Source organism: Lissotriton vulgaris, chromosome 1_1 (assembly GCF_964263255.1).
Source record: "Lissotriton vulgaris chromosome 1_1, aLisVul1.2, whole genome shotgun sequence".
Classification (NCBI taxonomy): Eukaryota; Metazoa; Chordata; class Amphibia; order Caudata; family Salamandridae; genus Lissotriton; species Lissotriton vulgaris.
The window spans coordinates 1,481,931,890-1,481,950,112 of NC_141685.1; the positions used below are offsets into that span (position 1 = coordinate 1,481,931,890).

The 18,223-nt window shown below is 42.5% G+C and overlaps 2 protein-coding genes across 2 annotated transcripts in view; one reads left to right on the top strand and one right to left on the bottom strand.

The window, feature by feature from the left end:
- DNAJC2 (DnaJ heat shock protein family (Hsp40) member C2) overlaps positions 1 to 17,125 on the top strand; it is a 321,120-nt gene extending 303,995 nt beyond the window's left edge. Inside the window, exons 16-17 of the mRNA XM_086967334.1 lie at positions 16,410 to 16,558; positions 16,997 to 17,125. Coding sequence (XP_086823460.1) covers positions 16,410 to 16,558; positions 16,997 to 17,071 — 224 coding nt within the window. The 3' untranslated portion in view covers positions 17,072 to 17,125. The remainder of the gene's footprint in view (positions 1 to 16,409; positions 16,559 to 16,996) is intronic.
- The window catches only part of PMPCB (peptidase, mitochondrial processing subunit beta), a 169,107-nt gene continuing 167,659 nt past the window's right edge, over positions 16,776 to 18,223 (bottom strand). Inside the window, exon 13 of the mRNA XM_086967337.1 lies at positions 16,776 to 17,292. Within this exon, the coding sequence (XP_086823463.1) occupies positions 17,228 to 17,292 (65 nt within the window). The 3' untranslated portion in view covers positions 16,776 to 17,227. The remainder of the gene's footprint in view (positions 17,293 to 18,223) is intronic.

The window sequence follows — 18,223 nt, forward strand, 5'->3', positions numbered from 1 at the left end:
AATTCTGTTGCCGCATTAGACAAGTTTTTACCCCCTTTAGATTTATCCTTTACTGCTGCAAAAATTGCCAGTATATTCTTATTTTTTTTCCCTCCCGCTATTTTTGCTTTTAAATTTTCCTGTTGGCTTTTAGGGTTTTTAATGTTAGTTTGTGGGGGAGTAGCCACTTTCTTGCTCACCTCTGAGGGGGCGCCATTCTCCACTTGTTCCTCCAGTATTCGTGCCTTCCCTCTTGCTCCTTTGGGAGGCATGGCAAATACTCCCTGAACAGCTTTACCAGAAGAAATGGCCCTGCACTCAAGAACAAACAAGTCAGTAAAGCGCACAGCCGGCGTTTTTTTTTTTTTTTTCCTCGGCGGCTGCAGCTGTAACTTGCTCCTTCAATACCAATCAACAGTCCGCTGTTCCGCCCGCCTGCACCACCTGAAGACGCGATCGCTCTCCGCCGCGACCCAGCGCAGCGCACCAACGGGGCTGAATCGGAAGAGAAAGGCAGAGCCCGCGACGTCTTCTCGGCGTCCTCTAACTCAGCGTCTACTGCGGCTCCTCTTTGCCGGTAAATTCTCTCTCGTGATTCACAAGTCTTTCGGCAGCCTTTCGTTTCCTCTCTGCCCGCACTTTCCTTCCACCTAAGCTGCCTGTAGATTTAGCAGGGAGCAAGTAGCCTACACGTCCACTCGCGTGGGCGTCATCTTGCCTCTGTGCTCATCTATCGTAATTCAAATGTATTTATGGCTTTCATTGATTTTTCTACAGCCTTCGATAAGGTAGATCGACCTTTACTATGGAGAAAACTGCAAAAAAAATGGGTTTGCCTCCCCCCTCTGCTATCCTTGATCATAGCACTCCACTCTCAAACCTGGTGCAAGATATAAATGGGTGGAAATCAAGGATTATCAAATGTAATCCCTACTGAAAACGGTCTCAAACAGGGCTGCTTGTTAGCACCGCTGCTATTCTCCTTATGTATAGCAGACTTACCTGATTGCTTTGCTCAAGATGAAAATAAACGTATCCAAAAATAAAATTTTAATTTTGAAAAGTTCTAAAAGTAGAAAATCATATAATTTTAATTGGCAAATCGGTTCTGAAAGACTGGAGGTAGTAGATTCATACCTCTATTTAGGGAAACTTTTAACAAGTAGCTTGAAAAACAATCCTCACATTTCACACTGCTCTAGTAAAGCTACTTCGCATGCCAACGGCTTGCATATTTTTTACAGCACTATGGGTAGGAGACATTTCGTACATTTATTGATGGTTTTTATGGCAAAATTCCCCCAACCCTGCTTTGTGCGATAGAATCAATCCCTGTTAAGGACTGGTGTTTTTTGGACAAGGTTGAAGGCCAGATACTACGAAAAATATATAATTGTAACACCTTAGTTCCAACGGTAGCAATCGGATTGGAATTTGGTTTGATAAGCTCCTATACTCAAGACTTACCCAAGGTTCTACGTTGGGGTTATCAGCTAAAACATAGCGACCCTTATTCACTAAGATGTCTTATGCCATGAAATCTTTGACGTTGAGGCAGGTAAATACTCCTTTCACCGTGATTTCTCTTTGGCACTAAAAGTCTTTAGTATACAAGAAGAATCAGTGCTTACCCTTCCATCGTTAGGATGTAAGTTTCCCCTAAAAACTCTGAGTGGCAGAATTAGTTTCGATAGAGACATTCAATCCTGTAACTCTAAAGAAAGATTAAAACTAATTAGGACAAACTCTCCGAGAATTGCACAAAAATATTTATTTTGGAACTTAGAACACAGCATTTGTCGCTTGCTTATTTTAGGTCGCATGAATCTTCTGCCCTTAAATGACCTTACAGCAAACTGGTCTCAGAATCCGAATAATGGGAAAATTTGTGTGTGCTGAGCACCCAGACTCTGGACCATGTTTTGTTTGTATGTCCAGCATTGGCATTGAGCCGTTATCGTTGGCTCCGTCCGATGTTTTTACAAAACTCCGTTAAAAACGTAGCATCAGCTCGAGATTATATTTTCTGTCCTAAAAACAAAGCAGTGTGCGTAAAATTAATTATTTTAAGAAATTCATGTATATATTTTAACCCTTTAATGATGTCTTTATAAGATTGTGTATAAAATGTAGCACCAACCCGAGATTATCAATTTTGGACAAAAAACGAAGCAGTGGGACTAAAACATTTTAATTTCTCTTGCCTTTTTAGTACGCTTTTCAAACGAGTGGCTATCTTCTTAGCCAGACTTTTAGCTAGCTCTCCATCTGTAGTAGTCTTTAGTTTTATTAATTTGTATTTTGCACATTGATAGGCAGCTATTAACTGCTATTTTCTCATAATTAGGGTTAGGTTGCTTTTTGCTTCCCACTATGCTCTGTTGTTAATTCTAAAAACGTATATGCAGTAGGATTCAGGAGGTTTCATTCTTGTGAGCTGTTTGCTACTGAATTGCCTTTTACACATGTCTGATTATGCCCATGTTTTACTTTGTCTCTAATTTTAAATTGATTCTCTAGTTGAAATGGAACTTTTTTTTTTTTAAATGAATTGTCAGCTTTTATAATGTCCATTATATCATCCTAGGAGTTGTAATGTGGAAAATCTCAAGTACTGTATGATCAGGGCTTTCTGATAATATTCTTTGTTTCTACCTATTGAAATTTAGCTAATCGAAGGCAGGCTCTTGATAATTCTATGATGGTTTCTGATTATGCTTTTCATGTGTTTCTGTTTCATTTGTAATTCTATGAATGCATTTTATGTGGACCTCCTAGGAGTTCCAAATCTTTAATAAATATATTGAATTGAATTGAATACACCTCGCTGCAATTTCAAGATAGACGCTCCTCGTCCTCTTCATCTTTTTGGTATAATAGGACTATTAAGCAATACTTCAAAGGACTATTCGGGGTTTCCCTCCAAAAAGAACTCCTCCTGCGTGGCAGCTGAATGCAGTGCTAACACAGTTAATGAAAAGTCCATTTGAACTAATACACAACGTAGACCTTTAAGTTCCTGTCATGAAAAGTAGCATTACTGCTGGTGTTAACATCAGCCAGAAGAGTGAGCAAAGTACGGGCATTTACAATTAAAGAGCCTTTCCTACTTTTTCCAGACCACTCTGTTAATTTTCATAACCAATCCGAAATTTATCTCCAAAGTCCCTTCGGACTTTCATCATAATGAGCCTGTGATGCTGAGAACTTTCCTTCTAAGTCCGCTAGCAGCAGTGAAAAGATCCATGCATACATTAGACATCAGAAGATGTCTGAAGTTCTACTTGCATTGCACCAAACCGATCAGGAGAACCGATCAACTGTTAAGAACATATGGAAGTACTCATGAAGTTGCCACAGTCACAAAGGCAACCATCACCCGATGGCTCACAGCCGCTCCAGTTCGGTCATTCAAAAGCTAGGAGGCCATTAGAGCGGCCTCTACCTCAACTGCTTTATTTGCTGGAGTGCCTCTTGAGAAAATATGATGCTCAGACTTGGAAGAATGTGCATACTTTCATGCAGCACTATTGTCTGGATTAGGCACAGCACAGTGATATATAATTGTGTATATATAGTTTCTCAGTATGCGTGATAATAACAGCCACCCGCTATTTGTGCTATTAGCGTAAAAATGGTGCAAATACTGTAAATGCTTGCTATTCTCATTCAAGCATGTAAATCCATCAAAGATCCAATACTGGAGAATAAAATAAGCTACTTATATGTAATTGTAGTTCTCCAGTATTGGTATCTTTCATAGATTCACATGCGACCCACCCTCCTCCCCTTATTGTTAGGGGAATTCTTTCCTACTAGTGTTCTAAAATCTGAGGGAATCCACCTCTGTGGGGAAAATTCCAGGGGGTGCTGTCTCCTGATTAGCTGGAGTTCAGTCCTTTTAAATGATATTGATAAGTTATTAATGTGGGTATTTAATTTCCATTATAGCCTATAGTAATGTTGTGTACGGCTTACTATGGTACAGTGGGACTGCAACGGGAAATGATTCAAGCATATGAATCTATGAAAAATACAGAAGCTGGAGAACTACAGTTACATGTAAGTAACTTGTTTTCTTCTTTGACCCTACCATGGCCTTCAACTGCTGCTTGTAAATGACGGCCTAGAAACTCTATAAATAAACAAATTCACGTTACCAGAGCCTTTTCTGTTATAAGGTCCTACGGAGGCATTTGCACCCCCTGGGAATACAGCCATGGTCCTCCAGGGCAGCACGCCCAACAGCTTGAAGGCCTCTGATGTAGAGGAACAAGTGGTATGAGTATATTGTGAGTCCATTTTAGGAAGGCTTCATGGATGAATCTAAGAATTGATTATCCTCCACAACGTTCCGAATGTCCACGAGCTGGCATCATCAGACAGAACCTCACCCAAGATCCCCCCCCCCCCCCCCCCCTCCCAGGCCCTATGCAACTCGCTTAACGAGTTCTTCATCGAAAAAATAGTCCGCATCAAAGCTAACATCCCGCCTCCCTCGCCCACTTTCACCCATCCGCAGCCACCGGACAATAATCGGTCCCTCACTACCATTCCCTCACTGACTAAAGAATCTCTGCTCCCTCTACTGAGGCGTGTCAAATCGGGCTCCCCAGCCGACATCTGCCCGGCACGCATCCTCTGTCAGATCTTCACTGAATGTCCAGCCCCCGCCCTCACCCTTCTTAATAATTCCCTTACGCTTGGTCTGTCCCTGCTTCCTTCAAAACTGCCACAATTCTTCCAATACTAAAAAAAACGGGCACCGATCCGTCCTCCCCGGCAAACTATCGCCCCATATCCCTTATCTGGGAAAGGTAGCCGAGTCCCACGTCACTCAGGTGCTCAGCTCTTTTATAGAGGACAGTAATTATCTCCCACACTGTCAGGCGGGCTTTCGTCCCCGCCACTCCACTGAGAAGGTGGTTATTTTGGTCATGGACCAACTCAGGGAGGGACTTGACACTAACACCCCTCAAGCCCTGGTCCTCCTAGATCTGTCCGCCACATTTGACACGGTGGACCATTCCATCCTTTTGTCCCGTGTCAAGGCGGCGGGCATGGGGGAACAGGTACTGACCTGGATAGGCTCCTTCCTGGCCGATCGTACTCAGGCAGTCCACCTTGCTGAATTCTCTGCCCCGCAGGGTGAATTGTGGCGTTCCCCAGGGATCTTCCCTCTCCCCCCTCTTATTCAATCTTTACATTTTCCCCTTATTTCTGCACTGCAACAACTGGAGATCACAGTCTACAACTATGCTGATAACCTCCAACTCATTTTTAATTTCTCTTCCCCCCTATCTGGCGCCGCTAGCCTCCAGTCCGTCATGCTGTTTATCCGGGATTGGATGAATGTAAACCATCTCAAACTCAACCCGGATAAGACAGAACTGATTTTAACTGGAGGCAGTGGCAACCCCTGGTCTCCTTCATTTTGGCCCCCTTCCCTTGGCTCACCTCCCACCCCCTCTTTTTCAGTTAAAGCCCTTGGTATTACTCTCAATCAGGATTTGACACTCCATTCTCATATTAGTTCTGTTGTTTCTTCTTGTTTTTTCACCCTGCGCATTATCATGAAAGTATCCCGGTTCTTTTCCCCCTCTGCACTGAAACTTATAGTGATGGCCATGGTCTTATCAAAGATCAACTACGGGAACATTATTTACAATGGTGCTCCCGCCTACGCACTCCAGCGCCTCCAGCTGGTGCAGAACCAGGCTGCTCGCCTGGTACATGGCCTATCCAAATATCATCACTCTTCACCCCTTCTCATTGCCCTTCACTGGCTCCCCATTAAACAACGTGCCCTTTTCAAACTTGGCTGTCTCACTTTTCAACTCCACCATCACTAATTACTGCCCCTCTTGAGCGTTACGCTCCTCTTCTCAATCTTTATTAGTTATCCCCCGACTTAAGAAAAAAAGATCGGGAGGTCAGAAATTCTCGGTTCTTGCACCTACCTTCTGGAACTCTCTCCCACCCCAGGTCAGACTTTCCCCCTCCTATCTTGAGTTTCGCAAACCTCTGTAGACTTTTCTGTTTCAACAAGCTTTCAGCCCATAGCCCCCTGTGTCCGCCTTAGCTCAAGAACCCTCTAGCGCCAAGAAACTGCACAGTGAACGTGCGCTTTATAAAAAATTTTAAATTCAAACTATCACCATCGAGGCACCATACTAATGCCTTTGTTTGCCAATTTCCAATATATGCTCTTTTTGTACTGTAATTTGTACACAGCAACGTCTGATCTGTTAGTTGTATAATTTCCAATAAAAACTTTTGAACTAAAAAAAATAAAATAAACATTCTAGCCAGTCATTCTATACCGACGAATGCAGTCTGTGCTCCTGCACAAAATAATTTCAGAGTTGCCAACAATCAATAGAAATAAAACAGGAGGCATTCAAATCTGCCTGTGATAATTGAGCACCAATCTACTGCAGCTAATATTTTTTACGAATCCTGTTCAAAGATAGTCAGTACGAATCCTGTTCAAAGATAGTCACTTCAGATGTCCAGAAATTCATATCGGCTACCAAACAGTGCAAAACCAATAGGTGTAGTAGATGAGATCTATCAGCTTTTCCAATGTTTGTTTTTGCTGGACTAATCTGGTTTGCAAATGATCACACTAAGACAATAGGCATTATTTTTCTATAGACTTTCCTCCTTCCTTGTAGGAATTAATTATGAACACAGGACGTTTTCATGAGGAAGGGGCAACATCAGGCTCCAAAATGCACAAAAATATCAGTGTTCCCTTTGAGAACTCAAATATTAAAATGTGTTAAACAAACAATTGAAGTTTAACACTTTGGAATTAAATGAAGATCGGCATTCAAAAAGAAAACATGGGAAAGACTTGGAAGGTCAATTCAATTAATGTACTAATTTGTAACTCGGTATAGTTCATTATAATTAATTGATGTCACTAGTATGTGTTCTTGTTCATCGCATTTAATTGTACCAAGGAAAATAACAATGCTTTGCCTATGTTTGCTTCAAGCAGATGGGCCTGTTGGTGACAGTACAGACGAACATCCCAAGCTGTTTAACAATTGATTAAAATTTTATAATTGGAAATATATATGCAAACAAAAAACAAAATCATGAAAACAAGTATCTGACGAAGGATGGAAAAAATAATCAGTCTATCCCCATCTAAACATTTTGCTGCCATTCCAGCGAAAGAGTGCATCAGCTCCTCCATCATTTAAGTCCCCAACTTACTCTCTGAAAGAAGACCTCTCACAGGGTTTAGATATCAAACCCTAACTTTTTTAAATGTTTGTCTAGCACATTTACTGAAATAATTCAATCTCACACGTTCAAAGTATGCAGACGAAATTCTGATCATCTTAAATCAGGGAAAACCCTTTAACATTTCTGGCCCCTGTAAATATCTAATGGCAATAAATGCTAGTGAATCCTCTTTAACTTAAATCTTGGCAACAGAAATGCTCACATGTGGATCCCAGTAAAATTAAAACCTTGTATCCTTCTGGTCCCTTGAAAGGAGACAGCCAACAATGTCAAGCGAGGTCAAAAACCTTGGTGTATTGAAGGTCTCTTAAAATATAATTTGAATTGTAAATCTATAGTACCATTCGATAATGTTAAGAGTATGTTGATACCTTACTCACGTCTTTCAAGTAAGATACAAACACCTCTGCCCCAGTCAACAAATTGCAAAGAATCAGAAAAACAGCAGCAAGACAAGTCCTTAACTTAAACTAATGTTGCCCCTTCACTGGCTTCCAGCAGTACAAAGAATATTCTTCAAACCCCGCATGTTGCACACAGGGTGATCCATTGGACAGGACCTGCTTTCTTGCAATCGGTCATGCAACTAAATGAGAACCCTTATATCAACCATGCCACTTATCAAAAGATATGGCCAGTTGGAAGCTCAGTACAATCATGCAGAATATAGTTTCCTTACCCTTCCAAATCCATGCTGCAACTGTTGTCTTTTACATATTCTGCATGTGATCTTATCCTAATTTTTTTTTTGCGTTTAACCACATGCTTAAGTTGTACGTTTGTCACTACACCAAGTCTGCAGCCCTCTCCCCAGGCCTCGCACACAACACCAATAGTAATTTCTCACACAACTGACAAAAAACACTATTGCGCTTTGGCAAGAGTGAAGAAAAGTGCTGTAAACTGCTGAAATAGAAGAATCCATGGTTTTCTTCTAAAAAATACAAGGCACGAACACATTACGTCTGATTTGTAAAACCCAGTTTGAAAACATTTAGGTACTGTTTTAATCCGGTTTCCTTTTCCTCCCTGGAATGTGTAGGTACTGTAGTCATTGTGGAGAAGTGTGGCTCAGGGGTTAGAGGCAGCAGACCCAGAAGCTGAGATCGGCCCTGGACCAGGGTTCAATTCCCCGCCTCGACGGGGCTTGGGCTCAATAATTCCACGGACTCGATAATTTTCGCTCCGGTGCCTACTCGACTCACAGGTTCACACTCTGCGACTCTGGGCAATAGCTTGCTTAATCTCCACAACGGCCCCTCGCGGCGGGATGCCTGGCTTTCACCTTGTGGATACCCTGCCGGGGTCATCTCACAGGGGAATACCAGGACGGGTTCCCTAAGCAAGCGCTTAGATGCCTGCGATGTGGGTAATTTGTGCTATATAAATACATGTACATTTACATTTCTTTAACATTTTACTGTAATGCTGTGCACCCTTTACATGTAATACTAATCTCCTTCACAGCTATCGGTCTGGCTTCAGATCATGCTTCAGCACAGAGACAACTGCCTTCCACATTGGACTATTCCCTCTTGATCACCGATAAGGATGACCCCCTACCTCCTTATAATGCTTGTCCTCGCCTACCCTCATCGCAATAGACAGGCCTACCCTCATTTGTGCACTGAAGTCTTGAATGGGATTCACTGAATGTCCTTCACTGCCTTTCCTCCTGCCTTTTCAATGAACAACATTTTGTTTGGATTGACACCTCCTGCCACAAAAGATTGCCTGTGGTATCCCTCAGGCTTCCCATACTGTCCTGTCATCTTCATCCACTACACGAAGTCACTGTGTGCTCTATTCACAGATAACAGCAAGCATCAGTATTGACCAATATGACAATGATACCCAACTCTACTTGAAATTCTCCCCTGCTTAAGACATCTAATACCTCAGACACTGGCTGCACATTGTCCAGACCTGGCTGTCTAGTGCCTAGCTGAAAATAAACTCAACTGAGACACAATTCCTGTTATTTGTCAAGAACAATTATGTATCTGGCTTAATCACATGAATCTTGTGGGCTTGATACACCCCCACCTTTCACTGAATGCCAAGTAACTTTGATACAGCAATCTGACGCTCAAGGAACAGATTGCCAAAGTAACAGGGCCAGCCTGGTATCACCTCTATCTTCTAAAGAAGTGAAACCATTTCTTTGAGAAAGTGCATTCAGAACTGCTGTTCAAACTCGTACCTTCATATCTGGATGTTGTTTATGTCCTACTCCATTGCCTCCTAGACCCCTTACGGGCATCCTACATGCTGCAGCATGTCTTATCCAAGGCCTATGGAAATAAGATCACACTGACGGAGCTCCCTTTGATCCCCTTGCCAGCCTGCACCATTTTCAAAACCAGCAGCATTATTTACAAAACCATTCTGACCAATTCCCCCTTATATTGCAGACAAGCACACCTTCTCTGGTGGCTCTCAGCACACCCGCAGCCAGGACACAATTTCTGCAGACTGAGTCTGTAAGAAAGGGAAGAAAAAGGCAGCAGCCGTTTTCCATCCATGCACCCAGGATCTGGATACTCCCCCCGTATCCATCAGAACTGTCCCAATGCTACTCCAATTTAGGAAAGAGTTGAAGACTCCCTGCTTGAAGAATACTGCATAATAATGCATTACCCAAGACGCAGCAAAAGTAATTCTGAAATTAGTAGTGCACTAGAGATGATTAGAAGTTTGGTTAGATGTGACCGTTTTCGCAGCTAACATTTAAAAACAAATATTTACATTTTTCTTGCATTTTATACAACATACAACAGTAGGTCACAACTCTATCCCGCAGTGGAATGCTTTGCGTAAACAGAAATGGGACACATAACATTTGTTTATTTCAATCTGTCTGCAGCATATGACAATTGGTCAGTACCCACAGTGTCAGGGGTACATTTTCTCTGGGAATGATTAGGCTCAATCTCTTCTGTGTCGTTTTGCATCTCCTCTTCTCCATCTTCCGAGTGTAATCCCGTTTCTTGTATCCTACCCATTCCTTAATAATTTAACTATCTGCCCCTACCTTATAGAAATTTGCGAGAACATACTGTGGCTTCATGTCATATCCCCCCCTGATTTCATGTACCTATCCATTCTGCATTGCTAGTTACTTTTTGTAGGGGTTAATGGGGATCCCCAGATTCTTGGAAGGTCTCTTGGCAACTGTTAAACCCAACACACAGAATATAAGCTTGGGTCTCAGTAAGTCTGTAATTTGGCATTTCCAGGATAAGGAACCTGGGGACATACAGATCTCGAAGTCCAGGATGAGACTCAATTGTATAGTTTGTCTCCAATAAGTTTGCACTACATTACAACGAGATAGATAGATCCATGTTCTCTGCTACACAGGTATGCGGAAGTCTAGACATGTCCCATTTAGTTCCGCCTCCTATTATAGTACAGCCTGTGGAGGATTTTTAACTGGATTTAGGGTAACTTGGTTTTTGTTGCCACCTCCAGCGGTGCATCAATGTAGCCTCAGTCTTATTTCCGCAAACGTACTCAGGTATTCCTCCCATTTTGCCCTTAGTTTCACTAGCCAAACCAGCATGTTGTTTGAGTGTTTCAATGGTGTAGGATACTGCCCCCTACCAAATTCGTCTAACAATATTCTGCCTTTCAGAGGGGCGAATTCAGAAAGGTCTTTGCACTTCTACTCCTGTGTCAAGAATTTGAATTTTAGTTGGGTGTGTTTAAAAACCTGGTTGTTGGTTAATTCATATTCCTGTTGAAGACACGGAAGGGACTAAGGAACCCCCCTTCAAAGATCCCTACCTTTGTTGTGCCTTTGGTGTCTCATGTTCTAAAGCCACATCTTCCGCGCCAGGATACTCCGGCAGTAATTGTGCGCGCTATAAAACAGCTTAACATAACATAACATGGCAACTTCCGTGAGTCTTTCCCTTCCCACAGGAATGTTTCCCATGTACCTTTGTTATACCAGCGTAGGGATTTGGCGGCTTTGTCCAAGGCTGTGAACGCTGCCCATATTGCTGACAATAGTGACATTGTACCCTTTCCACCGTATATCTAATTGAGATATAAGGTACTAAACTTCTATCTCTCTACTTTGAATACAGAATGCCCACGAGAGGTATAGATCCAGTCACATACTTGTGATGCCCATTAATTTGCCCTAATGTCAGGGGTACTATCTACCTATGTATTTCTCGTATGGTTTTTAAGGCGAAACTAGGTGTGCTGTTATCCCACAGGGTTTGCAATTCTCGCTCTATTGATCTTCAGGATTTGGGCAAGGTATATTTTACAAGGCATGTAGCAATTTCGGAAGAGTAATCAATGTAAAATTACAGCTTTACCCATTAACCCAAGAGTTAGGGATCTCCATTGTTGCAAATTTTTCTGAAGTCACCTGATAACCCACTCTGGGTTTCAGACAATGACTAGCCAAGACTGCATTACCAATATTGAGTCACAGAATGTGTGAAATGTGGGCCGCACGTGTTAGTGGGCAAGGGGTTAGGGAGTGCTTGATTTATTTATTTAAGTGAACCAAGGGAAAGTTGGTAGATCTTGTCAACCTGATAATGCTCAAGGTGAAGTTAAGGATTTTTTTGGGGAGAGGGGAGGGGGGGGTGGTAATGGTGTCCAATAGTAAGTTTTTGTGTTGCATTTTGGTGATTGCTAGTCTTAGGGAGCTGTGGGGTAAGCAAAATAAATTAAACATGGTTGAAAATTGAGCATTTGGTGATCAGTTCAAGATTCATTTTCATAACCTGACCATCTAGTCGTTATGCAAGAGGAATGATAATGAAGCATTTGACTAGGAAAGCCCATTCCGTGTTGTAGCGTGGTCACCAGCCTGTGCATACTTGTGTGAGGTTGAGCAGCTTTAGTGATTGAGCCACTCGTACCTCATCATCACGCACAATTAAGAGGGCTGTCTTCATGCTGAACTCAGAGCAAAAATCCAATTCGTAGTCCGCAAGTAGGTATTCTTATTGGTGAAAATAATTTAGATATGATATTTTGTTACTGAGCTAGGGTGGAGACCAGTATTGTATTGTTTGCAATATAGTATTTGCAGCTTGTGCTCCAGTAAATCCCATGCATTCTAGAACTTGTTTTTCATCGAAGTTCATGTTTCGAGGTGCCTGGTGATACCTCCTATGAAGCACCCAATGCACCAGGTTATTGTATTGTGCGTACTACCACTAAGTGTAGCACTTGTCCACATAGAGAGAATGCTACACCATGTAGGTGTGATTAGAAGAGCGTTGTCTCTGCTATGAGCCTATATGGGAAGTGTTTCCATGTCCTACATGATGACCCCCAATGTGCAGTTACTGTTATGGGTCTCTGGTGGGATCAATGAGGAAGTGTGAGCGTTGGATGTATATTTTTAAAATGTATTATGATGCAGCACTGATTAGCTCTGCATTCCCTTTATTGTGGTGGAAGTTTCTGCTATTTTCTCAATCCTATTTCTTATGCTGGCTGTGGTAGGAGGCCTTCCACTGTGTGATCTTCTAGGTCCATGAGAGGCAAAAAGTGTTAAAAGGAGTGAGAGGGGAATCTGAGATAGGCCTAGATAGACTGTGTTACCGTCCTCCTTTATATGATTGTTATTAAGAGATGTCATTAGAAGAGATTTAACAAACTGGGCAATGTTGTAATCATTCTTAAGTAATTACAGGATGTCAAGCATATGTAACTATTATGGACTTGACCAGTGGACTAAACTACAATTTTTTAATGGCCAGCAATTCTCTCCATTCTTACCAGGTTGATCTAGTTAGTATGGAGTGGTTATTTAAGGAGGTTGTTATAGCCTGTATCTCTACCATCCAGTTGCCAGAAAGGTTCAACAGGTCCTTTCATACAATTTGTCTGTCCGGTGGTTGATGAAGGATCATAGAATGAATTGGTATGTGGTATGATGCATGGTGACATGGATTATATCAAACAGAGACTGGAAGGACTGTCACCCTAGAGTACGTGGCCTCCACCTTGTGTTAGGAGTAGCATAGTTTACTAGGCATGTAAAGAGTGTGTGGGCAGGAATGGTTAGTCTCATATGTTATACAATAGATTGCGGGTCTAAAGGTGCAGACTGGCGGACGGTACTTATAGTATTGATTGGAGAGGCATATCTTAAATTTGGGATAATGTAGTTAAATTCTATCTGTATATTGATGTTGAGTTGGGTGGAGCTCGTCAGTTTGGGGCGGATAACTGCCCTCTAGCCATGGTGTGCTGGTTGCGACTATTTCATAGTTCTGGACCGTGCTTATGGTGGTGGTAGGGATATCGTTCTGGATTCTGGGGACAAATTCCTATGGGGTGCTTGCATTAAGAATTTTGTAGAATTGCTTTTTAGGTCTCGCCTATTCTATCCCGCAGGGATTGAATAGGTAAGATTATAGTAAGCAGTCCGAAAAGTCTACCTAGCTGCGGATTGCATACAGTTCATGTGAGACAGGCACGTGCACATCGCACACCCACACCCACACCATTGCCAGCCACATCCCACACCATTTGTCTGAGCCTCAGCATCAGACTTCAAAGGAAGCCGCTCCTACCCCCCCCCCCCCCCCAATCAGACTTCAAAGGAAGCCGCTCCCTCGTCACGCAAAATGAAGAGAGCTTGTTTTTCATTCTCTTTGATCTGTCGCCTTTTTTTCCCCACTCTTCCCCCTTTATCTATGTGATTACATCATCCCTGAAACAGGATACTGGCAGATGTTTTGATATTGCACAATTTCACGACGAAACCCCATATATTTGGGTTGGTGCCTACAAGCAGTGTCTTTTCAAATCCTAAACTTGGGCATTCAGCGACTTCTCACTGCACTGTTCAAAGCATGACCGGCTGCAGGTCAGAATACTCATGTCTCCATATCTGGCCTCTTGCTAACCGTTGAGCTGTGGCCCAGGCTGATGCCTTCCAACTCGTTCTGTAACGAATGTCTAGTTTCATTTGAGCACAGTAAGATGATAAGGAGGATTTTTCTCTTTCTTGGTTACAAGACTTTTTCTGTTACTGCATCTTTTTTCATTCCTGTTTTCCCCCACAGTATGCTTATTCCCACCGTTTTCCTCCTTTTTTACTCGTTCTCTTTGACCTGTTGCAGTTTCTTTCACTCTTCCCCTTTATCTATGTGATTACATCATCCCTGAAACAGGATACTCTCAGATGTTTTGATGTTGCACAATTTGTCGACGAAACCCCATATATTTGGATTGATGCATAAAAGCAGTGTCTTTTCAAATCCTAAACTTGGGCATTCAGCTGCTTCAATTCTTCTCACTGCACTGTTCAAAGCATGACCGGCTGCAGGTCAGGATACTCCTGTCTCCATATCTGGCCTCCTGCTAACCGTTGAGCTGTGGCCCAGGCTGATGCCTTCCCAACTCGCCACATTGCTGCATGCCTCACACTGCTGCAAACTTCTGCACAATGCTGCGTTACTCACACTGCTGTATGCTGCACACTGCTGCACGCCTCACACTGCCGCATTACTCACACTGCTGCACGCCACACCTTGCTGCACGCCACACACCGCTGCACGCCACACACTGCCGCATGCCACACACTGCCGCATGCCACACATCACACTGCCGCATGCCGCATGCCACACTGCCGCACGCCCCACACACTGCTGCACGCCCCACACTGCTGCACGCCCCACACTGCTGCACGCCCCACACACTGCTGCACGCCCCACACACTGCTGCACGCCCCACACACTGCTGCACGCCCCACACACTGCTGCACGCCCCACACACTGCTGCACGCCCCACACACTGCTGCACGCCCCACACTGCTGTACGCCACACACACTGCTGCACGCCACACACACTGCTGCACACTGCTGAACGCCACACAACACCACCACATCACTCAGGGACACCACCACATCACTCAGGGACACCACCACATCACTCAGGGACACCACCACATCACTCAGCCCCGCCACAGCATCACTCAGCACCACAACAGCACTGTCCTTGCTTGCTACCAACAAGCATTGCCACAGCCAATAGGACTCGCATTAGGAAAGTGAAAGCTATTGGCTTTGTGAATAACAGTTCTATTAATTTATATATTTTCAAAGCCAACACATATTAAAAATAATTGTCATTTACAATACCAATAGCTCACACTTTCCTAATGTGAGACCTATTGCATTGCAAATGCTTGTTTGAGAGGGTGTTGAAGGTAGTGAGCGGAGGGAGAAAATCGAGTGGGCTATCCTGCATAGAAGGAAAGTTAGCGGTTTTATAATTAAATTACTTTTTTCCCTTTTCAATTTTTGTGATAATTTCTATGGAGATCGTCACAAAAGGCTTGCGATTATGGGGTCTCTGGGTTTTGACACACTGTATAGTACAATTCTGCAATAATTTTGTAGAGTTCCTTTGATGGCCAGTCCGCTTCAGTCATGGGTGTAGATAGTGTTGTCTTTTTTTAGTATGCCATTGCTAGAATGTTGGTTGGGGTTTAGGTTAGATAATTTTAAATTGGTGTACATTTGGGGACCTTATTGCGGGACAGCATTGTGTTTATCATCAGACACAAGGCGAAAATGAAGACTTTGTCTTGATGGATTTTTGTGGGTTTTAACTGCTTCATTTATTTAGAGAGGTTTGTGGTGAAAGGGATAGCAGTGCTTTTAAGAAAGATTAGTTGAGTTGAAATAAGTCTTGCAATATATTTTCCTAAGATGGTAGTAGGAAAGTTTGAGAATTGCCCCTGAATGAAGTTGGTATTTGCTGTTAGTACATTCATATTGCATTTTTACCCCCCTCACAGCACGTTGATGAGCTGGGATTGGCCTGGTTGGATAGTGTATATGTAGTATTGAGGCATGTCAGTCTGCTGTCCACATACATGGCTGCCTTCAGTACAAAAAGAAGCTTGAAACCAAATATGAGGTGCATCCTCATCTTATTACTGATGGGAATTGGGGAATGATTCTGCTAGGGTTTATAAATATAACAAGAGTAGCACCTCACACTGACTATTTCACAAACCCCTTACAGAAAACGGAGATGCTTGTCAACGCATTGTCATTTAGTGTCTAACGCTAAACACACTGCCAAGGATCCTAATTACACAAATTAATTTGGAAAACATGGGTATACCGTAGACACTCTTGCTAAGAATTCACAAAGTGAGTTTTGTTTTTCAGGGCCCGATGCTCTTGCCTGGACGACAGAAGAGCAGAAACTTTTAGAACAAGCTCTGAAGACATACCCTGTAAATACTGCAGAAAGGTGGGAGAAAATCGCTTTGGCAGTTCCTGGCAGATCTAAAAAGGAATGTATGAAGAGGTACAAGGTAAGGAGGGAATATTGACCTGCACCTTAAACTGAAGTTATTTATAGTACATCCATTTGTTCGAAATATGTTCTTTTATTAAAGTTTATAAAAATGTTAAGGTCCGCACCATGGCAGGACATCGGAAATACCTAGCTTAAATTAAATGGACTAGCCTAGTGCTGAAAGGCAAGAACAAACTGCAAACCGTTAAACAATGAATGATTAGCCACCCTGCTAAAATAAAACCGTTGTGGTAGTATATTTTATTATATTTTTACATCGCAAAAATAAACTTAATAGGACACCCTCCTTATTTACAAAATGTTATTCCAGTGTTCAACTTTTTTTTGATTGTATCACTTATATAATTCAGGCCTGCATGAACTGTACAGTACTGGCTGACAAACTATTTTTCCACCAATAAACATTGTAACTAATGGTTGTTTAATTTTCTAGGAACTTGTTGAAATGGTGAAGGCAAAAAAAGCTGCCCAAGAACAAGTGGTGAATGCTGCTAAAGCAAAGAAATAAAACTAAATTAAATATTTGTTCTGTTTATTTTATAATAAAAATCTGTGAATACTTTTTGTGTTTATTCTTTCCTCCAACACATGAAAATATTGCTACTCTCCTCAAGTAGCTTGCCCCTTTTGTTGTAAGCGTTATGCTCGTATCATTTTCATCACATCAACTACGCAGCCAATACATCCCGCTACGTATTCTCCTATAATCTGGGAGTTGTTCAATGGGACCTAGGGATAACAAAAAAAAGTGTTAATGAAGCTATAGTTTTTGACGCACACACACAATCCTATTTGATATCATGCAAGAAAGTTAATGTAGGGCGAGGTCAGTGGATCTAAATAAAATCTTCACATTGTAAGACATTTCATAAAGGCAGTTCATCACTTAATATGCTACCAGGCAATTTACTCTATTGATTGATTAACATAGGTTTGAAGCTTTAAAAGGCAATGCAAGGCGAATCACTTTACTTTGTATTATTGGTACTTGGATTGCTCTGCGCACAGTGCGCAACAGTCCTCATTGTTAATATTCACTAAATGTTAAGTTTATTTACCTACCCTTCAGTTTTTTACACGAACTACCAAACGTTCAGCATCCATACATGTGAACAGCTAAATAAGGAGCAAACTGGGAATTTGAGTAAGCCAAAAAATGTTGTTCTAGGGGAGAATGTATGAAAACTTTGCACCGGTCTTAATATGGTATTTAATTTCCAGTGCAAACCTATTGGCGCTATGAAAGTAAAATGTAAATGTTAATTCATACTTGTATAGCGCACTACCCACCCGCAAGGGTCTCAAGGCGCTTGTACGAATACCGCTGTGGAACCCATCCTGGCTTTCCCTGTGAGGCGTCCACTCCTGGGCACCCCCAAGGTGGAGGCCAGGCATCCTTAGCGTTGTGGGGGCCGTTGTGGAGATTAAGCAAGCTATTGCCCAGAGTTGCAGAGTGGGACTCCATGATTGGAATAGGCACCGAGGCGAGAATTATCAGGTCCGTGGAATTTTGAGCCCAAGAGCCGCCGAGGCGGGGAATTGAACCCTGGTCCCGGGCCAGACCTCTGCATCAGGGTCTGCCTCTCTAAGTACTCTTGCGTTGCACAAATAATGCTTCGTGCTACTTTGTATCAAGAGGGTGTTCCGTGGCAACCACCCA